We start from the raw sequence: 25260 nt of genomic DNA on the forward strand, positions 1-25260 counted from the left end.
TAACACAGCAGCGACAAGACAATATCACCTCAGAAGGTGAAGCAAATAAAGCCTCCAAAAGGCTAACTAGTTGAATTCAGTGTTAGCCATAATTTTATCGTGTGTTGGCTGCGCCATCCTGCTATTCATCCACCATGGCGCCTACGGAATCCTCAATTCTGGGCAATTTTCTGCTCTCACCGGCTCCTTTGCCGACGATCATGTCGTTACAGCAGTTTACTGAGCTCTTCCCAAAGCGTTTGCGGTCTCATCCGCACATAAGGGCGCTCTACCGCGAACTGCAAGAGCTACGGGAAAATGACATGGACCTCGTTAACGGTAACATTGACAAAGAGGTTCGCCAGGGGGAGACCCAAAAAGCAGAGCTCCGGAAGTCCGTCACCAAAACAGGTGTTGACGGACTCAGCTCTAGCGATCAGCGTGAGATGGATATGGATGTCCAGTTGTTCGGACAAACATCGTCTTCCGACTATCATTCACCATCCAGTCTCCTGGATGCCATGGAGAAGGCCATCTCGGACATTGACCGTCAAGTTTCTGAGACCGATGAGGAAGCAACAGCGATCTTGACTATGCTCAACAACACGGTCGGAGAAATGAGCGACTTGCGCTACGGCAAGATGCAAGGCCCCGCCGGCACAAGCGGCGAAGACATGGTAAATGAAGCCATCCGAGGCTTGGGTCATTTGGAAGATGCGTGCTATCGTAAAACTTGAGCCGTATATGGCAGACGCATTACTATTATCGAGGATAATCTTCTCACCTCCACCTGCCTAATTGTCAGGCACGAATAACTTGCCTGCCTGCTCGAGTTGCATTGGCCAGATGCCGCAAAGCAACACTGCAGCACGGGTACATACATTGTGTAAGACCAATGTGCTCCAGCTCGGCAAGGCCTCTGCTTCCTTGGACTAGACTCCCTTGAATGTTGGCAACCATTGGCCCTTCTCTCAGAACCTGGCCAACCGCATGTACGTGCATATGGGTGATGATTCAGACAGGATCATACCGGGTTTGGGGGCCGGTAGAACAAGTCAACAGCACGAGATCGAAGACTTCGATGAGGCTAATACCCTATTCAGCTATCAAATTGACCTCTACCATCGCTTCCCCAGCTTCAAAAGACATAAAATCTGTAGCCTGTAGCTTGTAGACTATCTTGGCGTGCTTAAATACAAGCTCTTAAGCCATGTGCAACTTCCAAAGCCGCCTTCACGGCACTACATCCCAAAGAGGAAATGCCGATAAGATACGAGATTGGCGTGACGCGCTAATCTTAATCTCTCTTTTCGCGACCTCCAATTCCAAAGCCCAATTGCCACGCCCTCGATATCCTACTTTATACACTCTCCTCGTACGAAAACAACGAGCTCAGCTTCTTTCCCACAAAACACCTTTTTTTCGAACGACAGTAATTCAAAAATGCCATCAATACCTCTCCACCCTCGCGCGTCCAATCCCTCCGCACGCGTCAACAATCCCCTCCCCCAGCTTCTGCAAACCCCCTCCGGTCTCGCCCTTCTCGAACTCCAAGGCACTATCAATATCCCCTCGCAAGAAAACAGCGAAAACAATGAGTCGTCAGGTTCATCACCCGCCGGTCCCGGCAATCCCAATGGTGCCCCCGTGTTCGAAACCCCCATCGGCAAACTCATGTTCCCCGATTACTCCCCGCAGTTTACAGCACCAGACGATACAAAGTGGATGAAGAGGGTCTATCTATATGTTGGACGGTATCAGCGAATGACCGGAGAGGTCAAAAAGCTACCACAGCCACTTGCAATTGTGCAGCGGAGACAGAAGGAATTGGGTGCGGCGGCTGACGACAAAGAAGAGTTGGAGATTGTCGAGATCGTGAAGTACAAGATCTACTTTAAGAGTAGACCGGAGCCTGTCAATGATATCTGAACTGAGATTCTACGGATTAAAGCCGGACGAATCGGCGGTTTGGAGATCTCGCGTTGCGCAGGCCGGCTATGGACACATTGAACGCAGCGTGTGCGGACAGATTGGGTCCGTCGGAACTCAGGCGTGCTGTTCTATTCCCATCGAGGATATCATCCATGAACCGTCGGCCGCTTAGTGCCGAGCTGACAATACCGACTCACATACATATAGTTCGCTCGATGGCGGAGATTGAGAGTCGGTCTCGAGTACAATTCGTGAGGATATTGCATACAATATGCCGGTTGATGGCCCTTGTTATAAGCCATTCTCCATTCATATACGTGGCGTCAATGGAACCCGATTTCCCAGTTGGAGTCAGCATTCAGCTGGAAAGGGAACGATTGATATGAATCTCACAGGCCCGTTCGTGTCGTGTCAGGCTATATTACTCGATATGCTGGGAATGCCTGTCAGAATGCCATCTATAATACCTCGAGGGTGAACCGTTCGCCTACCGGAGTCTGAAGGCGCATTGCTTTCTGCGGTCTTTATGAGTCCATTAAGCAGAGTCTTTCATGACGAGGACTTAGGTCACGATTCTAATTAGTTAGTCGACTTCTGCGCTGTCTATCCCACTGTCCAAGATATGCCACGATGTTATCGAAGTGGTCATTCGACGGCGTGCGCCTAGCATGGTCTTCCTTCGCCCTACAGACTATCATCACGGCGACCTGTGATAAGGCTCCTAGTGATGGGCTCGAGCTGTATAACGATAGAGCCTGAAGCAGAGGCTCAATACAAGGGCAACATGGAGGACAGGAAGTATACCAGACCAATAGTGAATTCACACAAGCTATTCATTACTACATATTCAACACAACAGCGATGTGTACCATGAACAAACTAGCAATCATAAGAATATCTGAAAACAAACAATAACTTCAGCGAAACTGATCATCCACCAGCGAAAGTACTAGTCGAAGTGGTGGCCAGCCTGGTAATATTCCGCCATCCCACAGACCCGAGAAAAGACATACCCGGGCGGAATCATTTCCTCGCCCCAGTTCCGCCAACCTGTTTCATTCCGTCCCTCGAATGCAGAACATTCCATCCTGCATGCACGCCTCCTGTCAGTTCCACTGCAGTTGACATTCATGCAAAAATCAATTCTTCCTGTACAGAACTATTCAATCAACAAACTTCACATATCACCAAACGTCTCAAAGTAGACACCAATAGCACAAACCCACTTCCCCCCACCCACATCCACATCCGTAACTACCTTAGATCCGAGGGAAAGAACCTAAACCTCTCCCATCCGAACATCCGTCGGAAGCCGACACGAAGATCCATACACTCATTCCCAGCAAAACAACCCATTGTCCCTATTCTCTTACGACAAACCCTTTCTACTACCGAGAAACCAGAACATAATACTAGTCTAGTTTTCTTTTACCCCGCAGTACCCCCCCTCCATCATCGGATATATCCATAACTACCAGTATAAATACCCCTCCATTTCCCTTCTCCCTTATTCCCCTCCATCCCATAACCAACGCCTCCCTCACACACACACATTACTATAGACACTGATATAAGAGATCTACTCAGTGTTCCTCCGAAGAACCTTCACCACATTCACCCGCAAAATGGCCCCTATCGAACGCATCACGCTCTTCAAGATCCCCAATGATGCGGACCGCGATCGCGTCCTAGAGCAGTATAAGGTTTTGGCTAAGACGGCTGTTAAGGTATATTCATCCCTTCTTTCCTTTCTTTTCCTTTCCCCTTTTATAATCCCTATGTATATATATATATATATGCAAACAGTGACTTATGGTATATCTACAGGACGGAAAACCCTACATCCTCAGCTCGGCCGCGGGAGCCTCCATCCCGGATGAGCGCAACCAGGGCTGGAATCTGTCTGTGAAGACGACGTTCGCGTCCCTGGAGGATATGGTTTACTATGATGAGCAGTGTGAGGCGCATAAGGCGTTGAAGGCGGTTGTGGGACCTGTTAGGACGGATAAGTTGACGACGTTTTTTGAGAGTGTGTTGTAGATTTTTTTTTTCCTCTTTCATATTTATTTTCTATTATAATTGTCAGTATTTTTTTTTCATGTATAGATGATGAATAGGCTACTGCTGGTTTGGTTGTTGGTATACATCTATTGGGTTCATGCCATTACTTCACACACTTGGTTCTGTTCGTCACTTAGAAACAAATAATGTCATCATGTCACAATGGTAAGAGGACAAAGGGTCGGTCAGTTCGGTATGTGTCATGAAGTGAGTGCTAGCCATGTTGTTGCTGCCGCTGCTGCTGCTGATAACATAAGAGAGAACAACATTGATACAATTAACAAAGATAGTTTCTTCGCCCGTGGTTGCCTTGAACGTGAACATGAACATAATTACCCAACAAGGCTTTCTCCCACGCGTGCCAACCGCTTAAATGTACAGATAGTAACAGAGATATAGTTAATCATGGTTGGGAACTGGACGAAGAAAAAGCAAAGCAGCGAAGCCAGGCAACACCCGCTAAACTCAGGTTAGAATATATCTACATCCCGCTGCTCAGTTGAGAGCCTTGCGAAGATCGCTCCATTTCTGTTTCAGGTTCTCGTGTTCATCATGAATCTGGTGAAGTTGGGTCAGATGTCGTTCACTTGATCGCATAATGATGGGAACTTACCTCAGCCCATTTCATCTTAGCCTCCACTAGCTCCTTCTCCATCTCGGCCATCTGTTCGACCATCGACCGGTTCTCGTTTTGGACTTCCATGTTGCGCTTCATGATGCGGTCCATCTCAGTCCGCAGCTTCTCCTCGACTTCGGCCGGTTGTTTATCCACGACGTTCTTCAACTCGGTGACCTGCATCTTCATGGCATCGTTCATGTCCGTTAATTCTTCGTTTTCCACCTTCAGGTGCACCAGCTCGGACGCAAGCTGCACGTGCTCCTTGTCTGATGCTTCGGCCTGCTCCTCTAGTAGTCGAATTCGAGCACTCTGAGTGGCAACGGTGTGCCGAAGGTTGTCTAGCTCCTGCTCACGCTCCTTCTCGGTCCGTACCATTTCCTCCCATTCCGCTGTGTACGCGCGGATTGTCTCAGGCTCGAGAGGGATGGCGCAAGCATCCTGGACCATGATGTCGGCGCGGTAGACTTCCTTGTCCGCGGCCCCAGAGCTTCCGAAGAAACCAGACTCCAAGATAGATGACGCCGAGGGCTGTTTATCAATGTAAACGTCAAAGAGGCGCTCCTTCAAAAACGTTGTTAACGGTGCCATGTCCCTCATGCCCAACAGAGTGTCTGCATTCCTGCGCATGATAGCCAGGGCGAACTTCAAGATGGTATTCTCAAGGCCCTCTTCGAAGATGAGATCGTAGACGCGAAGAACCAGCTGAAGAGGGAATCGGTAGGCGAATAGCGTCAGGAACCATTGAGTGGCATACAACTGAGGGGGTACGCCCCGCCGCCGGAGGTGACAATAGAGAGCCGGCTCCACGTCCTCCAGCAGGCGTTCGAACAGATATAAGCTGCGATGGAGGCCTGGCATGTCATGGATGAACAGCTCCCGCAGTCCGTACTGATTCATGAGCTTCACGAGGAGCGTGAATGCTTCAGCCTCGTCCATCTAAATAAGTTTAGCATCAGCAAGCATGTTCTTGATGTTGTAGTAGATAGGTAGAGCTGCTCACATTGAATAGCAATGGCATCACAATAAAGTTCATCCCCTGCGCATATCCCACGGCCTCATCATACAAAGCGTATGCCTTACACAGCCCAAATAACCCCTCCTGATTTCCTTGCGACACGAAGTAGCGTGAATAGCTCGTGCGAGCACCAAGGTCACGACGAATAGTCTTCTCTAGCTTCAAAAGCGCGGCTGATTCCTCTTTGGCCTTCTTTTTCCGAGCTGTTTCGTTGGCAGCCTGCTCTTTGGACAGCTTCTCGGGATCCAACTCCTGGGAAGGACTCGAACCATTGACCGAGTGGGCCACCGAGGCAGAACGCTCCGATCGAACGGATGAGCGAGATGAAGAGGCCGTTGAGTCCTTCTCTCCGTTAATGGTACCATTCGGGCTGCTCTGCTTCTCCTTGTCCGTGCCACGGGCAATGAGCTCCCGGTAGACTTCCTCAAGCTCCGGGTTTCTGCTGTCCGCCAGAACCTGCCAGATCACTCCACGAATAGTTTGTGGAATACCTCGTTTGATAGCGGCATTCAGTTCATCCGAGTTTGCCCCCTTCAACGCTTGCGCGCCATTGTTGACTAGTTGCTGCCAGAGCTCCCAGTCTACCGGCGCAGACGCGTCAGTTGCAGAGGTTGAAATACCCGCAACAGTTCCCGGGGCAAGTTTAGGGTTGACGGTTGACGCTCCATTAGGCGGCGACGTCGCCCGAGGGGCGGCCGCAATGCCATTCTCCCCTTCTTCCGGTATGCTGGGCGGAGGACTTCCGGCCGTAAAACTTGCACGTCCCGACGCAACGCTAGCCTCGTCATTCTCCGACGCGAGTCCTTCCTCTCGCAACCTGAGCTGTTTGAACTGGTCCTTGAGGCTGCTGCGCCTCGGCTTTCTATGGCCTAGACCATCAACATCCTCTCCATCGTGGTGACGACCCATTTCCGGATTGCTTGCAATAGTCGATATGGATGCGGCCGTATTCCGACGTGGTTGTGCCGGAGGCGACTTGGCGTCCTTTCCGCCCGACGAGCTTCGAGACAGCCATGCAAACGGGCTGGTAAACGATCGAGTTGGCGGAGGGGGCGGTGCAACAGGGGCTTGGTTCTTTGCGGTAGAAGCGTTGGATGATCCCTGGAGGCGCGAACTGTGGGACGACGTGGAATCTCTAGAGGATAATGGAGGAGGGGTACCGGAGTTGAGCTCCTGGCTCAACGGCTGGTTTTCAGTCGATTCATCGTCCTTGTTGCTACTGGCAAGGTTCACGTCGTCGAGAGACGTTGTTGATAGCCTGTGCGCAGTCAAGAGTGGAGATTTCTGGAGTTTCTGTTTGCGAGGGGTATCCTCCGCTTCTGATTGTTTCTCCACGCCAGCATCATCTGTCTCCTCGGCCGATTCGTGGTCTTCGTGAGAAGTCGCCGGTAGCGGGGGAGCTTCCGTCAATTGAGGCGTGGCAACATTCGATCCGCTCGGGGGGCTGTCTGTCAAAGACCGTGTGGAAGAGCTTTGGGGAATGGAAACGTTCAGACTGCCGTGGGTGTTCGGGGCTTCGGGCGCATCGTCAAAGGAATCCTGGTGCGAATAAGATTATGAGTCTTCCTTCGTGATCGCCAGGTTTTGGTGAGAAGAAGCTTACACCTTCGTACTCTGCGCTGTTCCTAGAAGACATATTGGGACCCGACCACCTGGGAGGGTGTCCACTATGTGAAACCAGCTGGTTTCTTCGATCCAATTTCGATCAACAAGAGAGGCGGCAGATACGAAATTCGATGTGTTTGATGGATGTCCAAACAGCGATTATTCCATGATAGGGACCGAGGATGATGAAGAAAACCAGGTGTGTTCGAGCGGGAGCCACAGGCTGTAGCCGAATTGTAAATTGAGAGGGAAGGGGGAGAGGTTGGATAAGATGGGATGATGGGATGGAATGGACCCAGAGCCAGCGGGTGGAATTCCGGACTTTGTACCACGGGACTGGCAGGGGGGAAAAGATGCCCGCAATGGATCCAGGAGGGTTGGAGAGTGGATTTATGAAGATTCCCTCCTTCGTTCTTCTCCCGTTCGGCGGCAGAACAAAAAGGTTCAGGCAGAGAACGATGTCAAATCACCGTTGCTGAGGAAGAATGAAAGTAAGTAAAGTAGAAAGTAGAAAGTAGTAGTCAACGGGAGATCCCCTGGCAAAAGAAAGATGGGGGCTTGGCGAGACTCTCTAAACCCCGTGATTCGGATGCTGCCTTCCCCCTTAAACTAAACTACTTACTGTTACTACTAAATATACTAAATAGACATCCACTGGCAGGCGCTTCTTTAAGTCAACCACTAGTCTGCCTACACTACGACTTAGTCCCTTAGCCAGCCGGCAATAAGGACGTATCAAGCCAGCAGTGTTGGAGCTAGTGCTGGGGGTGGAAGGGGGAAAGGAGAGAGAGAGAGAGGAGAGTAGGAGAGAGGCTGTTCCTTATGCAAAGAAAATACCTTCACAGCCATGCTCGGTTGGAAGAGAATAAAGACGGGGATGGCTGGCGGTTCGACAGGTTACTTAGACTACACTGTACACTACTGTACTTACGTCTGTACTCGCATCAATTCTTGTGGTCGGGATTTATCAACAGGCGATGCGCGGGTTCCTGCCAGGTGAACCACTAAAATGATTCCGGGGCTTGCATTAAGTGCCCATTCTCCCGCCCGAGGGAGACCAGCATTGAGCATTCCCGTGGACACTTGTTATTCTGAAACTCACCAACAAAAATCCATCGCGGTGGTTGGTCCCACTATGGAGCAAGTGCTGCAGCTGCTGCCCATCATCTTTCTTCCTGTCCCAGGTCCGCCCCCTCCCCATCATTGCACAAGAGGGGGAGAAAGAAGCAAGGAAAAGTAAGTTGAAGATCGGAAAATCTTCTTGTCAACAAAGCAAAAAAATTATTCTCCCCCCCGCAGATGGCGTCTATAGATTACTATACATATCGCATCGGCAAGGGATGAGCTGACCATGACCGGCTCAGCGGCTGAGGGAGTGTTCAAAATCCAGCCACCGTTGGAGTCGCAGCGGGTCCAGCTCCTTCAATTCCGACAGCCAATCCTGCACCTTCTTTTTCCTCTCTCCACTGGGCGCACTTCCCTCCACCTTCCACATCAACATCGTACAATCAATCAATGCTTGGTAAATATACTTGCAATCCTCAGCCCCATCCAACATATCTTGAATCTCGTCGATTTCCTGTCGGAGATAGTCTAGGCGTTCGGCATCACTCAAGTGCGGTGCCAGCGTCTGATCCGCCACAGATGGATCAAAGACGCTCATTAGGTTCTGATGATAGAACCATAATGACTGGTCATACGGGTCACACAAGGCACGATGGATCAAGTCCAATTCTTCCCAGTATGATATGTCAACACACATACTTGTACGCCGTCTCCAGGCCACGCAAATGACAAAGGGGATGACGTACCATTGTCAAGCATCGCTTTTCGCTCCGCGTCGCTAGCGGATTTCTCATTCAACATGCGCTGGATGAGTTTCGTACGATAATGCCAGGCCGAGAAGTTCGAGAGGTTAGCCCCAATCATCTTCTTTGCATATTCGTACTCTGTCTGCGTCATCTGTTGCCCTTCCTGCTCCTCCGATTTGAGCTCTCGCAGCGTCTCTACGACAAAGCGTCTGTAACCCCAACCGTGGAAGTTTCTGCTGTCGAGGGTAAGCATCTTCCCTACCAGCCCCAGTTCCTCCTGCCAGAATTTTTGCGCAGCAGGTACTGGAAGTAGACGCTTGGCTTCATCCAACAGCCAAGTACGGTAGTTCCATATCCAGTAGCATTTGGGAAAGCTACGTAGGAGGGGGACCGTGAATAGTAGGTCATTCTTGATTAGTGTCGCAATCTGCTCAGCAGTTGCTTCGTTTGAGTCGGCTGAGGCTGCTCGTGAAAATTCATTGCGCAACACCTGGCGCCGATAGTTCCAAACGGTATAGTACTCCGGGTTGCTGGTCAGTAGTTCGGCTATTTTCTCTAGAGTCTCTGGCGTATATTGTTGTTCCGCAATCTATTCAATCCCTATCAGCTAGCGCTGGTGATAGCTTGCTTCTTGCATGTGGTCTACCTTGTCGCGGACCGACTGATCAAGTTGGCGGTATTTCTCGATTTTCTGAAGCTCTTTCTGCCGACCTTCTTCGGTCTGCTCGCCTTGGAGCGAGTAGCGGGGAATACCATGCTGCCCGGCGGTTAGCGAAGGGTGTGTGGTGCCTTAGGGAAAGGTGTCATTACGGCTGCCATGCCGAAGGATGCTTCTCTCTAATTATGCGCGCGTAATGTGGTGGACAGTGGACAATGTATAGTGGGCGGAACTGGCAGAGTCAGGAGAGCAGGCCGCACTTTATCGATAAGAATACTTGAAGGAGTCGATGCGGTTGCCTGAATGGGCGATGCCGCAGCCACCTTCCTGATTCAGTTCCAGTCACGTGCCCTGTATACATCGACCGGTCTTCACGAGGTTTGTCCATCACACAAACCTTTAATATCTTGTTCTTAGGGATTTATCTGCCATGCCATCGGCTATAGCTATATTTGTACAGCATGGCAGTCTGTCGATAAGGTCTCTTCATTCGTTCATTCTTCCCACAACACACCCAACTTTTATTCTGGCATACACATAGCGCATTTGAGCATCGAGATACCGAGTTGTAACTGGGTCCGGAATCCAGTAGGGCAATGAATCATTCTACAATCCACTCAAGGGGAAGCTCTATCTTAGCAGATGAGAAGGATGTTCTTCCAGAGCCGCGACCCTTGGGTTCAACGGCCCGGAAACGCAACGCTGTGACATCCACCTCTCTTAATGCTCACACTCCGCCGCAACTAGCGCCTATCACTCATTCTAAACTTAACTTAAACACTCCTTCAACAAGAAAGTCAAAGGGCAAGAGCAAGTCTATTGAGGAACACTCCCAGTCTCCGCGCAGGGTAGCTAGAAGTTTTGAATCTCGCAGTGATGTTACTCACACTTCGACAAAGAAACACCGTAACCTCAGGTCTCCAGGGCCAGTCAGGAAAGGCTACAATAAAATCAGGAGGCCTATCGCTCTTGACACGCTTGAACTTGGCCGGAAAGGTCCCGCGCTGCCAGATAGGTTCATTCCCAGAAGAGAGAATAACATTACTCCATCAACACCCTTTCGGGTAGGGAAGAGCGCCCGAGAACTTTCTCCGGAGGAGAGGCTTCTACGACAGCGTTTACCAAAAGAGGACCCTTTCCTGCCAACTCGCCCTGGAAGACCTATCAACACATCAAGGATACCGTCTGACCGTATTTGCAGCACTCATTATGGCCCTCATCTCGTCATTGACCCGGCCGTTCCGAGTAATGACTTCGCCCGTGGTTCCAGGGACTTTTCTAGACAAGTCAGCAATGGGGCTGTCTGGAACGTGGGAGGAACATCAGCTGCACTAGGTCGACGATCTATGGCGACTCCTAATGGCTCGGGTGGGCAGATTGCCAGTGGAACGACTGCCCCGATGTTTGCTGCCAGATTCCTGCCCCATGTTGCGTCAACAGAGGAGCGTGAGAAACACAAGTCCAGAGTGGCTCTTGCCTTGGATATTGACCCAGCAAGGAGACTCCTGAAGAACTGCAAGCCTTGGCCTTTGCTTGAGTCCTTACCGAGCCCGTCATTGCCAGACTTTGAGAAATATTCTCCGTTTGTTTGGAAAGATAATGCCTGGAGGCGGGCAGAGAAGTACCAGTGTAAGTGACTGCTTTTGGTTATAAAACATGACTGTGGCAACTGTGATCATCCGTTTCTTTGATATGCATGTGAGAGGTTCCTTGCCTTCAACCCAGAAAATCTATGATAGCATGTCTTTGCCACATAATCCATCGTTTATTCAGTAAGGCCGCCGTCTAGCAGCATTCTCCTTTCATGTATTTATCGTCATATTGGCTAGCAGTATACGTCAACTAACTTTCGGACTCAACTCATAGGGATTGTTGCAAAGGAGGGTGAAAGGGTGGTCCCGAACCGCCCTTTTCGCATCCTGGATGCTCCTCTCCTCCGAGACGATTTTTATTGTTCGACATTAGCATACTCATCCATTTCTGGCATACTTGCTGTCGGCCTCGGCCATCGAGTGTACCTATGGTCTGAGCATCTGGGTGTGCAGCATCCGCCACTCAGTGATCAACACCCCTCAAACTATGTGACATCACTTGCATTCTCCTCAGAGAACGGTGGAAAAAGCATTTTAGCCGTCGGGAGACAGTCGGGTATGTTATCTCTTTGGAGTACATTCGATTCTGATGTCCGGTTCGAGATAAGCCACCCAGATTCCATAACTTGTCTGGCATTTCGGCCAACAAAATCCCGGCGGTTATCCGAAAGGCTCCGTCACCTCGAAGTCGATGTTGAGGAGCTCGCTGTAGGTGATGATCTTGGGAACATCTGGTACTACTCTGTAGAATGGCCTGATAGTGAAGAATGGGATGAATACGACTTCAATGGATCCATGACTCTGATTGCTAAGATTTCAGCGCACACGCAGCAGATCTGCGGCATCACTTGGTCCCCGGAAGGCTCCTATCTTGCAACGGGAGGGAATGACAACTGCTGCTTGCTCTTCGACCTCCATGATATTCTTCCTCCACGGGAGCACAAGCCTTCGTCTCCGGGTCGCACACCACATCAGTCGCGTCAGTCGGAAGGCACAGAGTGTACCGGCACGTTTACTTGCTTTGCTGCGAGTGCTAGCAAACGGCTTTTTCGGCGGCGCAGTCTTATAAGTCACCTACTTCCGCCCTGGGCCTTTTCCAGCGCAAAGCCACTATATTCCTCTCTCCTCAATCATACTGGGTCATTGATCTCCGGCGGTGATCGAACCGTCCTGGTGCCGTCTAACCGCCAAAGACATCGGCTGGTACATGGCGCCGCAGTCAAAGCTATCGCGTTTGCCCCTTGGCAACCGTCTCTTTTGGCTACTGGGGGCGGGTCAAACGACCGAGCCATTCATTTCTACCATGCCCCGACGGGCGCCTGTCTAGCCACGATCAACGTGTATGCCCAGGTGACCAGCTTGATTTGGAGTCGTACCCGACGGGAAATTGTTGCTACATTCGGATTCGCACAGCCCGAACATCCGTTCCGCATCGCAGTGTTCGCCTGGCCGAGCTGTGAGCAGATCGCTGCGATACCTTGGGGGCCGCATGGAAGTAGTTGGGACAGCCCTGAAAGCGACATGATTGATTGTGGGCGTGCACTCTGCGCTGTGAGTTATCCCGGCCGTCCTCGCAACTGCGAAGACCACAGACCGGATCAGGAAAGCCGTTCCTCTACATCGATGGTGATGCACGACCGGCTAGCTGAACCAAGTCGGAGCGAGCCCAGCCGACGGAGCACGATTCGGGAAGTTGTACGACCTCGCGCCAAAGAGGGGGGTCTCTGGTGTTCGCGCACGGTGCAAGAAGGCTGTATCATCGTGGCTTCCAGCGACCAAAGTGTCAAATTTCATGAAGTATGGAGCGGTCCCAAGCGAGGCGCGGCAGTTGTGGCCGGACCTCTCGGAGGGAGTGGTATTCTCGAGGGGCTCGAAGGACTGGAGATTCTCGGAGACGAAATCATCCGTTAATGAACATTACAGGCTCGCACATATCATTATGATTATTGATTAGAAAGAGTTTGGCTATCACTATGACCCGAGGGGGCAGGTGTACCTGGATACTTAGTTGCATTGTTAGATTGCGGCAATAATAGATGGTCGAGTAAACCTAGAAAACTGGACCGGTGCGCAGATCATTCTTGATTCGGGGTTCATGCATTCTATAGCGCCTCTTAATTGACTCAAGCTTCGATCGCCAGATCGTGCTCAAAGCTGAAGAAGTTCCCACATCCAAAAGAGCTGAACTCTCGTCTCGGTAAGAGGGCTGCAGATAGTTATTGAGCAATAAATAATGCGCTCTGCTCCCTTCCCAGCATACCAACCATTTCTCCCTCCCAAAATAACTATTTTACCCAGTACTCCTGCATATAAAACCAATTAATTACCCCATCAACAACTATATCCCATCCAATAAACCATAAACCACAAAACATCATCCACCATGCCTCTCCTCCACACCCTCCTAACCACCTTCCTGGCTGCTGCTGCTGCTGCTGCATCCACCACCGCCCTCGCAGCATCAACCACCACCACCTTCCCAAGCACTCTCAACATCACCACCCTCACCGCACACAACAACCAATCCGTCCTCGAATGCTGGGCCCTCGACCCAGGCTACTCCACCTCCACCCAAGCCGGTGTCTCCGGCACCGCCATGCTCAATCTCGGCTCCGTCACCAACAACGCAACTAATCTCCTCATCCCCGGTGAATATGATGGCGGCCGCCATAATGCGCCCACGAACCAGTACGTATATTCCTCGGCCCTCTCAACCCATATCTTCTAGAAAACAAATATATATATATATATATATACATAAATGGATATATGCTAAAGTTATATAAATTGGAAACAGATGGGTCATCTTCCTCTCCGGCGTGGCGCACATTACACTCCCGAACTCAACAGACGATGCGTGGATAGTCGGGGGTAAGAATGGGGCGATTTTAGCCCTGGATACCGCGGAAGTTAGTGCTCTGGGACATTATACTACTTATCCGACGGAGGAGAGTACCGTCGCGTTGGAGATCGCGTTGAAGGAGATTCCTGGGCATAGGGTTTTGCATTCGGGGGCTTGTGGGGAGGGGGAGTTGTTGTAATTTACTAGATTTTATTTGTAGATGATGATGGTAGATGAATGATGGTATGTTTGTTTGTGGTCGGTTGCCAGTGTAGGATAATTCAGTAGTTGTGGGGATGGGGTAGTAGTGGTTGTGGTGATTGTGTATACTAGTAGTGGTTGCTGAGTTAGGTAGTAGCTCTCGGTAATTAGTAGTATATACAATTGAAGGTACTACTTAGTACCACTATTAACTTTCAAGTGTTCCTATTCTCATGCACCCCCCAGGCTTGCTGATTAGTATGAAGGGTTGTATCGAGGTTATATATTGTTTGCTACTACTTACTCGCAGTTACTTACTGTACTACACCAGTGGAATTCTTATGAATCATAATATATATTTATAGTACTCCGCTCCTTAGTTCCCTCCCCTTCCAAAGTCTAGCAATGATGCATGTTATAATGAAACAAGAAGATGATAAGATAGATATAACCAAACAAAACGTAGACAAAATTTGAAAAAGAAAAAATTCCTTTGGGCCTTGTTCCTTGTCCTTTCTCTGACTTTTGGTGGGAGGATAGTAGTGGTAGTGGTAGGGGTTGTGGTTGTGGTAAAAAGAAATAGTAGTATAAATCAAGACCATCATCCGGGGACACACAGTGCTGATGAACAGGGTATAAGATCTACAGGGGAGGTCGAAGAATTCGGGTTCTCATCAATCAATCAATCAATCGACGATTGCATCTATTTTCTGCCCTTGTTCTTCCCCTTTCCTCGGCCTCCGCCGCTCAATCGGGCCTTCTTGGACGGTGGTGGCTTCGAGGTCGACAGTGTTTGCTCGTCCTCCGACTCGTCTTCCGTGTCCGCAATGAAGTCTACCATCGATCCGACACTCTCTGCGTCCTCGTCGTCCTCGTCTTCATCTTCCTCTAGGGACTCCTCGGCATCAGAAGATCCGGCGGACTCTTCCGCCTCCACGTCAAGGATGTTCTCGTCCTCTTCTTCTTCCTCTTCGCTGCCCTCGTCTTCCTCGTCCTCCGACTCGTCGCCGGTCTGGACGCCGTTCATCATAGACTCCTCTTCGTCGAAGGCCTGGTCGCGTATCGACTTCCGCGGGGTGACCATGTTCTTGGCGTCGACGTCGCTGTCCTCGTCATCGTCCTCTTCCTGGCCCTCCACGTAGATAATGTTTTCTTCATCTTCGCTCTCCATGGCCTCTTCACCGCTACGGATCGACCGACGCAGGCCAAGCTGTGCGTCCAACATGTCCAGCTTGCCCTTGAGCAGAAGCAGAGAAGGAAGGCTGGAGGAGCGCTGCTCCATGACCTTGAAGAGGGTGGACATCCGCTTCAGAAGGTCGGGCTTGCCGGCGAGAGCTCCGCCGTGGGCGACACAAGTCCATTGCACCCACACGAGTAGGTGGCCATAGCGACCCGGCCGAGTGGAGAGGCGCTCTGCGAGTTTCTGAAGTAGGGTCGCTGCGAGAGAGGAATCGAGACGCTGAATAGTGGTGCGGATGATGGAAAGTTCGCCAGTGTGGAAGCAGGACTCGAGCATGGCGTTGTCGTTGGTTTTGAGGGACTGGGTGAGAACGGTGGAAAGGGACACTCCCGTGGGAATCTGCTGCACGGCTGCGCTGGGCTTGCCTGGAACAAGCGATCCCATATGAACGTCGTCCTCAAGCTCAGCCTCCACGTCGACCTCCTGGTTAGCGCGCATGAGCTCTCCGAAAGAAGGCTCGCCTGTCTCGTCTTCATCCTCCTCCTCAGAGCCAGATTCCTGGGCATTTCCCATCTCGACATCGCTGTCCGCGTCAGACTTCTTCTGCAACTGTTTGGAATCGTTCTTTTGCTTGGATTCCGCCTCCTCGTCGTCCGACTCCTCGTCGCTGCCAGCTACAGAAGCAGCATCCTTAGAATCTTGCATCTCGATATCGTCTTCAATAACATTTCCCTGTTCCACAACTGCCTTGGACTCGTCGACTTGGTTCTCGTTAGCGGCTCTCGTTCCGTTCGTCGTGACCGATCCCAGAACCGAACCAGACTTGGACTTGGCGATATGCTTGGTGCCTGTGAAAAGCAAGTCGTCCGTCTCTTCGTTGAGCCACTTGATCCGCTCGAAAACCGGGACCACGCCGCCCTCGGCCCAAGCAACAACCAAGTCCGGACCTTCGAACGAAGCGGCCACCATGGAAACCAGGGCATTGGACGTTGCGGACACAGTCACCTTGATCTGAGAATCAGCTCTCCGGATAGCCTGCTTCGATCTGGCTTTGAGGCTAGCGGCGCCCTTAGCAGTGGACTGATCGTTCGGCAGCACAAATGGCCGAGTGAAGAGTTCGATGGTGCCATCCTCGGTGACTGCAGCGATGACCTGCTTCTCTGCCGGCAGAGTAGGACCCTTCCGTTCCGCACCAGTGTACAGAGACACCGATGATACACCATTCTCGGCCACGAGGTTCAGGGCAAGCTTTCTTTTCTCAACATCGAAAACAGTGATGTAACGGTCGCCATCGGCAGCGAGGAAAAGTCCAGAAGCGGCAGAATCCGTAGAAGAAGGAATGATGTTCTTGATCGGGTTCCGCATCGCATCGAAGGTGACTGGGGCTTCATCTTTTTCTACGCTAACGACGTACGGGGTCTGAGAGGCGCAGATGACAGGTGGGTTTGAGGGAAGCGGGCGCGCCAGTGTGCTGAGGGCCGATGTGCTGGGAATATGGATTGTCCTAGATAACAGTTAGGTATAAGGCCGGGCTGTACCAAAGTTGCTGGGAAAAGAGCTACCTGGTCGTCTTCCCGGTGAACAGATCCCACTGCACAAGCTTATTATCACCGCCGATACTCCAACCCTCCTGTCCAGGTCGGCTGGAGGTAAACTTGAAGTCTCTGATACCCTTCTCATGTCCGTTTGCAAGCGTTCCGACGATCTTGTCCTCCACGGGCGAGTACATGCGGATTTCGGAGGCACTGGTACCAATGGCAACAACTACGTCTCCCTGGTCGAACCCGTTGCCATTGACGTCGGAAGGTCTCTTTCTCTTCTTCTTGGACTGCTGATCGCGATCTTTCTTGGTGCTGGAGTAGTAACCCCAGTCTAGGGAAGTGACCGTCTCCTTAGGACCCAAGACATGCTCGCATTGTAACCGTCCGGTGTTTGTATCGTGGATGCGGAGATGCTGAGCATCGAGGCCTTGGATGACTGATGCAAAAAGCGCCAATTGGTATTCCGACGGGGCAAACGAAGCCTTCAGTATCGAAGACTTATTCCCGGTATATGTGAGGCCGGATGCCGCGGGCGACGCAGCGGAGGAAGTTTTCGTCGCGGGCGGGCGAGACGCTTTCTTGCCCATTTTGAACTGGCTCGCTGTATAGGCGGATGGGAGCAAATGCAAGATAACGTGTCGCAAAGCAAGCACGCAAAGGTAACAAGAAAGGTAACAAGAATCCTAGACCCGCTGCGGATAAGGAACAGAACCTCTTGTGCTGAAAGCCAGTTGAGCTGCAAACCGTCGGCGTCGCTGGGCCGTTGATGCTGGAGGAGGAAAAAAAAGTTCTGTAGAGATGCGCTTGGCCCGTTGCGGTCTAGTCGCCTGTGAACCTTAGTTCCGCTCCGGGCGTCTTATCTAATCCTCCGCGCGGGTTGCAGCACATAGTAAAATAACTAAGCAGCCAGCGGCTCTCTCCTCTCCAAGAGCACAGAACTCTCTCCTCTTCCTTCGACGTCGATCCAACAGCACCCTCTGCAGTCTCCCAATGCGACGATTCTCTTCACCTGTCTGTCTGACTGACTGACTTGTTCTCCTCTGCTCATATTTTACTCATACTTCACATGAATCAATGTCCCCTGCAGAGTGCTTCGAGTCCATTTGCTATAATGGTTTTGTTCACCATAAGATTCACAGACGCCCGCTGGGCAATAATCAGAATGCTTGACCCCGCGTCGTCTTCTACAGCCAACTAACCACTGCTACAAGTTTCTCCTGATTCCCACACTCATTCGCTCCACATACAGCTTCTTTGGGTGGTGACAATGGGTTTGTCAAGCTTTTCTTTTTGCACCCATTTCTCTTTCACATGATCACACTCGCAACTATAATCTCATTCTTTGATGATTCTTTCCATGGATCCATCTAGCTTATCCCTCACAGAGGGGGGTGGCACTCGGGTGCACTGGACCTTGTTAACTATACGAAGAATGACTCACACTTCATCTGGACATATCTTGCTACCTATGCAGGTATCCACGTCTTGATCCACAAAAAGTTAGGGGCTCTGGCTGAGACAAGACATATCCGAGATAATGGAGCACACATGGGGTAGTTTCTGATCGAGACCAACAGAACAAGGAGTGGCAGCAGGCGCCACCGTTACTCTACGGCTGCCTAGACGAGTCATCCAGTCAACCCAGCAATATTGTGAGCAAGGTAACTCATCAAACGCCAGTTGGGAATGCCGCAGCCACAGCAGCCGCCACTTTTACAGCTCTTATACGTGATACCTTTCACCGGTATGCGGGCCAGCTCGCAAAATGGTGTTGTCATTCGGAATCGGAATCGGAGCTTTGGCCCGGAGTGGTTGGTTACATCAGCAGGCACACCCAGCCTAGTCCGGATCCGATGCAAGGGAGGGTTCAGGGCCTAACCCTGGGGTTTCATCAGGTCTGGTGACCTCCACAGCCTGGCTCGGCGTCCAGCTCAACAGGCTTCACCCCGATACATGATGCACTTCTTATACCGCTTGAATGCCTGACAGATTTTTGGGTATGTCATATCTGACCTGACTCACCTTCAGTATCATCACGATGCATCTCGTCGATAAAATAGGATGATGGGGGCTCTGTGCCGATCGTTATTCCCCCAAAGTTTGGGAGGTGTGGAATGCCTGGTTGCATTTTCACCTCATGTTGTTGTCTTCACCACCACCTAAAGACTTTTTTTTTTTTTGCTCACACCTCTCTTGTTGTTTTCGATGTTTCCGACAAAGGGAACTTTTGGTACCCGGAACCTGGGTCCACCGTCCAGGGTTGGTTACAACCAATAACAACTCGTATCTCGTAGAACGCGTCATCCCTGGACCAATCAGCGGCTGCGGAATGGCTTGAACTAGAATAATTGGGACTAGCGTGGCCGATGGAGTTAGCGGCAGAGGACGGACGGGCGCAACGCGACCGTTCGTACTTAAGGATTCTAGCACCCCCTCCGACTTTCTCAGTCTCTGTTTCTGGAGCTGAGCTGAGAGCTGCTGCGCGCCGGTCACGCTTTCCTTATTACCCTGCCATTCACGCCCGCCCCCCGACCGCCCTTTGTGTCCTCGGCTGCCCCTGGACTGCGCTCCATCTCTCCTTCCTTCATAAACACGCTATTCACGCGTCATTCGCGTCGCGCGCTTGCTCGATCCCAGCCACAGCTACTGCAGCTGCTTATTTGGGTTCCATTTTTTATTTTTGGCCCGCCCCTTTCCCCTTTTTTTCTTCTAATATTATTAGCAACGACTCCATCGCGTTGCCGACAACACGGACTTTACTTCACTGTACCTTCCTCATCGCTTCTCCCACAGCCCCCTTTCAGTTCTTACTTCCAGGCATCAACACCTGGTTCTGGCCTCAGGCAGCAATCGCGGCTTGGCACGTGCAGATTGTGGATTGACGAGCATTTGAGCTCCAACTGACATTCTCCTTATCTCGTCTTCTCTCACCTGCAACTTTCCCCCTAGTCCCTTTCTTTTCATTGAATTCCGTCTGTTTCCATCTTCGGTCTGGCGACCCTTTTGCCTCCCGCTTAGTCACCGGTACTTGCCGCACCACGTGACTGCAGGCTATCTTCCGCCCGCCGCCCTCTTGGCAATATAAATATTCCTCCTTCCTGTCGCATTCTCCACCCCCCTCCGGCCCGCGCTAATCTTCCATCCTTTCTTGTATCTCTTGCAACTTCCGTGGCGTCGCATACCATCTGTGGCCCGCGCAAGACACCCGTCTGCCCTTGTGTGTCTTCTGTCATCTAATCAGCTGTTGTCGCTCGCCGATTACCGAAAATCCATACATTAGTCTGTGTTAGCGCAGAGAGAGTACCTATTCAGTTGATTTGTGTTACTGCCGCTCCCTAAACTTTCCGATTCCAGTGACCAGCTCCTGCGACCAGAATCGCTGCCTGTTAGATTCTTTTGTACCCCCGGTCCCGTCGGAGGACATAATCGAAAATTCAGCGACCTCAAATGGCGACGCCGCCTCCCGAGGCTCCCTCTGCGATCAAAGAGGAGAAGCCTCAATTGCCGCCGTCGCCCAATGGAGTTTCGCCTGCTGATACTGGTCGCACAGGGTATGCTCCGTTATTTTCGCGTTTTGTGTCTACGATGTCTGTTTACTAATGTCCTCGCAGAGTCCAAGATGCTGTAGCCAACGCCAAATCAGACGCGCCCGTCAACGGTGCAGAGAAGCCGACAGAGGAGAACAAGCCTGCCAAGGCAAACGGATCGACTGCCGAGTCTACCTCCAATACAAACGGCGTAGCCGCGACCGCCTCTCCGCCCAAGAGTCCATCCTTGCCGACCGCAGATACTTCCGCACAACCAGCCGTCGCGTCCGAAGAAGCCAAACCTTCAAATGTGGATTCCGCTGCGACTGGGGAGAAGAAGGAAACCGCTAGTGAAAAGACGTCTGCGGCTGCACAGGCTAGTGGCGAAGGTGCGAGTGGCGCCGAGCCTAAAGATACACAGGCGCTTCAGGATGCATCAAAGCCATCAACTGATGCGCCGTCCGACGCTAAAGTGGAGAGCACTGCCCAGCCATCACAAGATTCTGCCGCTGTGAAAACCGAGCTGCCCCACCATCCTTCGAATGCGAAGCCTGAGAGCGCAATGCAGACCGACGCTGCTAGTACGGCGCCGTCGGTGCCGCCACTGCAGAGCGTGGATCAAGAGATGCGTGACGCGCCGGATGTTCCAGCCTCCCCGACCAAGGTTTCGAGGGAGCGCGAGCGTGATCCTAGCGACGAGCCTGCCGCCAAGCGTACCAAGATCGGAGGGGAAGGTGCGGCGTCAGCCGAGTTCAAGGTGCCTGAGTTGCCTACACCTAGCGAGGCGCGCTCGGAACGGGCTACAAATGGAGAAGCGACCATGACTAAGGTTCAGCACAAGTTCCTCTCCAAGTCCATTCAGAGCTTGAAGCGGATGCACGATTCTCGCTTCTACAGAGAGCCCGTGGATCCCATAAAGTTGAATGTCCCCCATTACCCGCAATTCATTAAACGGCCCATGGACCTTGGAACCATTGAGAAGAAGTTGAAAAACAACAATTATCGGACTGCACAGGCCGTTATCGATGATTTCAACCTTATGGTGCAGAATGCGCTGACATTCAACGGTCCCGACCACCTTGTCGCTCAAGAGGGGCAGAAGCTCAAGATCACCTTCGATAAGCAGATGGCCAATCTACCTCGAGCTGATGAGGTGGAGGAGAAGAAGCCGAAGAAGTCTGTTGCTAAGCCTTCGACAGCAGTCCGTCGAGATCACCGCCCCGCTCCGAGTCCTAGCACGGCACGCGCCACGGGCGCTTCTCCCCAGGCGACGACGTTTGCTTTGGGTCCGGAAGGCCTTCCTTTGATCCGCCGCGATTCTGCTAATGCCGACGGGCGTCCGAAGCGTTCTATCCACCCCCCGAAGCGCGATCTCCCGTACTCCACGAAGCCGAAGAAGAAGAAGTACCAGTGGGAGCTGAGATTCTGCCAGGAGGTACTGGACGAGCTGCACAAGCCGAAGCACTACACATACGCGATGCCCTTCTACCACCCCGTTGATCCTGTTGCGCTCAACATTCCTACGTATCACAGTATCATTAAGAAACCCATGGATTTCTCTACTGTGCAGAGCAAACTGAGGGCCGGCCAGTATGAGAATGCCAAGGAGTTTGAGCTAGATATGCGCCTCATCTTGAAGAACTGTTTTAAGTTCAACATCCCGGGCGACCCGACCTACATGGCGGGCCAGCGGCTCGAGGAAGAATTCAACAAGAAGTGGGCTCAGAAGACACGTTATCTGGAGCAGCATGAGCCGCATGTCGAGCATCACAGCGCAGAGTCTTCCGAAGAAGAGAGTGAAGAGGACGCCGAAGAGAGCGACTACGATGCCGAGAAGCTCAGCCTGCTGCAGAAGCAGATGGAAGAGATGACCCGCCAGATCGAAGCTATTACGAAGAAAAAGAAGACCCCGCCGGGAAGCAAAAAGCTCGGAAAGACCAAGCCGTCGAAGAAGGAGAGTAAGAAGCCTAGCACTATGGGGCTCGCTAAGAAGGAGAGCAAGAAGAGCACCACCAAGGTTTCAGCCAAACCGGAGAAACAGCACTGGGTCACCTACCACGAGAAGCAGATCATTTCCAACGGGATCAGTAGCCTTCCTGACAAGAAGATGCAGGAGGCGCTCAAGATCATCCAGACCAATGTCCCTGCCCTCAAGGTAAGTTATTTGCTTAATGTGATATTACTTTCTATGCAAGGCCTAACACGTTCTGCAGGGTACCCAAGAGGCTGAAATCGAGCTCGACATTGATGAGCTTCCTAACGACGTTCTCCTTATGCTACTTCGGTTTGTCAAGAAGAACGCGCCGCATGTGGTAGAGGAGGATCCTGCCTCTGCGGCAGCGGCGAACGCGGCCGCCCCGAAGCCGAAGAAGAACAAGCCCATGAGCAAGTACGAGCAAGAAGCTCAGATCAACATGCTCGAAAGCAACTTGTCTCGGTTCCAAGGTGGTGGCGGAGGCCGTTCTCCAGACCCTATGCCCTCGGTCGAAGCCAACGAGAGCAGCGACGACTCTGAAGATGATTCGGAGGAGAGCGAGGAGGAGTAAATGATTTGCTGCCTCTGGCAAGCTATGTTGTTCTTCTGTTTGCTGGGCCTGTGCCTCATGACTTCAGTAGTTAATTCCCACTGCGTGTTACGCCATGGTCTTCTTCTTCCACCCACTAATGAGCTTTGTTTATCTTCTATCACTCTACTTCTGTTCCTAGCGATTGTGTTTTCATCCCATTTTCTTTTTTATTTTCCATGTTGGAGGACAGCGCGATCGGTGTTGAGCCGTGCACTTGTACATAGGGTGCTATTTGGGGGAGATTTGGAGGATGTTTGACGACCAGCAGCGCAACCGGATGATCCCTTTGATGAGGTTGCGTTGAATCTCCTTTGAGCTGAGGGACGTCGAGTTCATCAGCAACGAGGATGGGGTCGGATGCGGAGAGAAGCATGCTGGAAAGGCTAGGTGCGTGTATGATTACGAAAGGAATGTGAAAACGGAAGCGAAAATTCAGCTTTGTATTATGATATGATATTTATTCATTATGGTTTTTGTAGAGTGTAGACCATGCTCTAACCACATGTTATGGACTGTAGATCGCCAGGTCACGGGGATGAGGCGGTGGCCGCCCGATTGCTCGCCGCCTGTTGGTAGATGATGCACTTCCACCTGCGACAGCTTTACGCGTAGCCCCTGCCATAAACCATGATACCGCCATGCGATCCGGTCATTCTTGACAACAACCCTCAATTCAAGAGACTTTATACCCACCTGACGACGACTCTCTTGAATCCCGATGGCTCCACTCGCGCCCAGGATGCGCAACCCGCTAGACAGGCTGTTGTGGAAGTGCGTCTCACCTCATGATCGCAACACCAGGTCGCGCTATCCACTTCTGAATGGTTCTCTGACCTTGGCATACCGTATAGGAGGTAAAAGCCTGCCGGATACGAGACGCGAAAAAGCAAATCAAGAAGCAAGCCTTGCGACGGCTGGCATTCGACCCGGACAGCGGAGTACCCGACGATGTTAGCAACACCAACCCACTCGAGGGAGATAAATCAGGCTAACGATTGATTCATTCAAGTGCCGAGACCCCATCGCCATCATAACCATTTACCTCGAATCCTCCCCCGAGTTGCTCCAGCTTGACGACGACTCCCACGATGCAGCAACAGACGCGCAATTACTCCTCGCGCCCGACATCGACGACTTCTACTCCAATCTTCCTCTCCTAGCAACTCCGCTATCCAATGTCCTCTCCACAATACTCAACGACCTCCGCGCAATAGCCAATGCAGGATCATCCGACTCCGCAGGCCCCGGATCTACATCAACACCCAATGAACCGCCCCGAACAACCCGCGCACGCAATCGCCAGGCTATGCTTAGGTCCGTCGCGCAGGTGCAGCTCGCCTCACAGCTCGAGGACCGGATTCGCGCTTTGCGTCAGATACAATTGACGGAGCTCCCGGCAGCTCGGACCCGGATGGCTGCGACGGCGTCGGAGGTGCTCGCGACGCGGGCGGCCGTGCTGGAGCGCACGGTGATGCTTCTGGAGCGGGCAAAACATGGGGCGATGGCCCGGGCGGCGAAGGCGAAGGCGGATCATCTACTGGCGGTGGTGCAGGGAATAGAGGGGAAGCTTAAGTATGTTTACATTGGAATGGGGTGGGAGAACAGGGGCTAATATGATATGACCGCAGTCTTACGAAACTGGATATACTCGCGGCGATACATACACCGGAGGTCGTGGATGCGCTGCAACGGTATTATCAGCACCTTCAGAATACGAGGGAACAGCTGGAGGAAAGACGTGCTACGGCTTTGGAGGAGTTGAAGGACTACGAGAGTAATATTGATAGAGCCGGGCGCGGACCGATGAAGGAGCTTGCGCGACAATTTGGATCGTTGATACAGGAGGTAGAGGATGTGAGGATGGAGATCGAGCGATTGAATGTATAGACTTAATTTATGATAGATACCCTGACACGAACATACGCCAATAAATATATAATAACATTACCTTATATCTTAACTAGTACAGCTAAGTACTTAAGTAGTATACAGCTAAACAATGAACCAATCACCAACCCCGCAATCACCTGACCCCTCCCGCCAAAAGTTTTCTTTTTTGCCATCCACTCACTGATAACGATAGTAGCCCACTTTAATTCTTATACTCAGGAACCACACCACCCCAACTTT

At 51.6% G+C, this 25260-nt stretch overlaps 10 protein-coding genes across 10 annotated transcripts; 7 read left to right on the forward strand and 3 right to left on the reverse strand.

Moving 5' to 3' along the window:
• Nucleotides 1-134: 134 nt before the first annotated feature.
• Nucleotides 135-716, forward strand: AKAW2_51570S (Cnl2/NKP2 family protein; the record flags this gene model as incomplete). Its single annotated transcript, XM_041691514.1, has 1 exon — nt 135-716. The coding sequence occupies one exon, from the start codon at nt 135-137 to the stop codon at nt 714-716; it is 582 nt and encodes a 193-aa protein (XP_041544991.1).
• Nucleotides 717-1422: 706 nt separating this feature from the next.
• AKAW2_51571S (Ctf8 family protein) lies at nt 1423-1908 on the forward strand (the record flags this gene model as incomplete). The annotated part of the gene is made up of 1 exon (XM_041691515.1): nt 1423-1908. The coding sequence occupies one exon, from the start codon at nt 1423-1425 to the stop codon at nt 1906-1908; it is 486 nt and encodes a 161-aa protein (XP_041544992.1).
• A 1628-nt stretch (nt 1909-3536) lies between these two features.
• AKAW2_51572S (Dabb family protein) lies at nt 3537-3951 on the forward strand (the record flags this gene model as incomplete). The annotated part of the gene is made up of 2 exons (XM_041691516.1): nt 3537-3638; nt 3739-3951. The coding sequence occupies 2 exons, from the start codon at nt 3537-3539 to the stop codon at nt 3949-3951; spliced, it is 315 nt and encodes a 104-aa protein (XP_041544993.1).
• A 516-nt stretch (nt 3952-4467) lies between these two features.
• Nucleotides 4468-7242, reverse strand: GYP5 (putative GTPase activating protein (Gyp5); the record flags this gene model as incomplete). The annotated part of the gene is made up of 4 exons (XM_041691517.1): nt 4468-4530; nt 4586-5527; nt 5592-7145; nt 7210-7242. The coding sequence occupies 4 exons, from the start codon at nt 7240-7242 to the stop codon at nt 4468-4470; spliced, it is 2592 nt and encodes an 863-aa protein (XP_041544994.1).
• A 1329-nt stretch (nt 7243-8571) lies between these two features.
• On the reverse strand, nt 8572-9841 carry BET4 (Rab geranylgeranyltransferase BET4; the record flags this gene model as incomplete). Its single annotated transcript, XM_041691518.1, has 4 exons — nt 8572-8945; nt 9023-9611; nt 9669-9779; nt 9833-9841. The coding sequence occupies 4 exons, from the start codon at nt 9839-9841 to the stop codon at nt 8572-8574; spliced, it is 1083 nt and encodes a 360-aa protein (XP_041544995.1).
• A 1185-nt stretch (nt 9842-11026) lies between these two features.
• On the forward strand, nt 11027-13183 carry AKAW2_51575S (WD40 repeat domain-containing protein; the record flags this gene model as incomplete). The annotated part of the gene is made up of 2 exons (XM_041691519.1): nt 11027-11309; nt 11547-13183. The coding sequence occupies 2 exons, from the start codon at nt 11027-11029 to the stop codon at nt 13181-13183; spliced, it is 1920 nt and encodes a 639-aa protein (XP_041544996.1).
• Nucleotides 13184-13655: 472 nt separating this feature from the next.
• Nucleotides 13656-14313, forward strand: AKAW2_51576S (uncharacterized protein; the record flags this gene model as incomplete). Its single annotated transcript, XM_041691520.1, has 2 exons — nt 13656-13960; nt 14070-14313. The coding sequence occupies 2 exons, from the start codon at nt 13656-13658 to the stop codon at nt 14311-14313; spliced, it is 549 nt and encodes a 182-aa protein (XP_041544997.1).
• A 705-nt stretch (nt 14314-15018) lies between these two features.
• Nucleotides 15019-17623, reverse strand: UTP5 (WD40 repeat and Utp12 domain-containing protein; the record flags this gene model as incomplete). The annotated part of the gene is made up of 2 exons (XM_041691521.1): nt 15019-16999; nt 17058-17623. 2 exons carry the CDS (start codon nt 17621-17623, stop codon nt 15019-15021), a joined length of 2547 nt encoding a protein of 848 aa, XP_041544998.1.
• A 2860-nt stretch (nt 17624-20483) lies between these two features.
• On the forward strand, nt 20484-23109 carry AKAW2_51578S (putative transcription regulator BDF1; the record flags this gene model as incomplete). Its single annotated transcript, XM_041691522.1, has 3 exons — nt 20484-20587; nt 20648-22718; nt 22777-23109. 3 exons carry the CDS (start codon nt 20484-20486, stop codon nt 23107-23109), a joined length of 2508 nt encoding a protein of 835 aa, XP_041544999.1.
• A 648-nt stretch (nt 23110-23757) lies between these two features.
• On the forward strand, nt 23758-25017 carry AKAW2_51579S (uncharacterized protein; the record flags this gene model as incomplete). Its single annotated transcript, XM_041691524.1, has 4 exons — nt 23758-23901; nt 23982-24080; nt 24140-24702; nt 24759-25017. The coding sequence occupies 4 exons, from the start codon at nt 23758-23760 to the stop codon at nt 25015-25017; spliced, it is 1065 nt and encodes a 354-aa protein (XP_041545000.1).
• Between the last annotated feature and the right edge of the window lie 243 nt (nt 25018-25260).

The sequence above is a fragment of the Aspergillus luchuensis genome, chromosome 5 (assembly GCF_016861625.1).
Source record: "Aspergillus luchuensis IFO 4308 DNA, chromosome 5, nearly complete sequence".
Taxonomy (NCBI): Eukaryota; Fungi; Ascomycota; class Eurotiomycetes; order Eurotiales; family Aspergillaceae; genus Aspergillus; species Aspergillus luchuensis.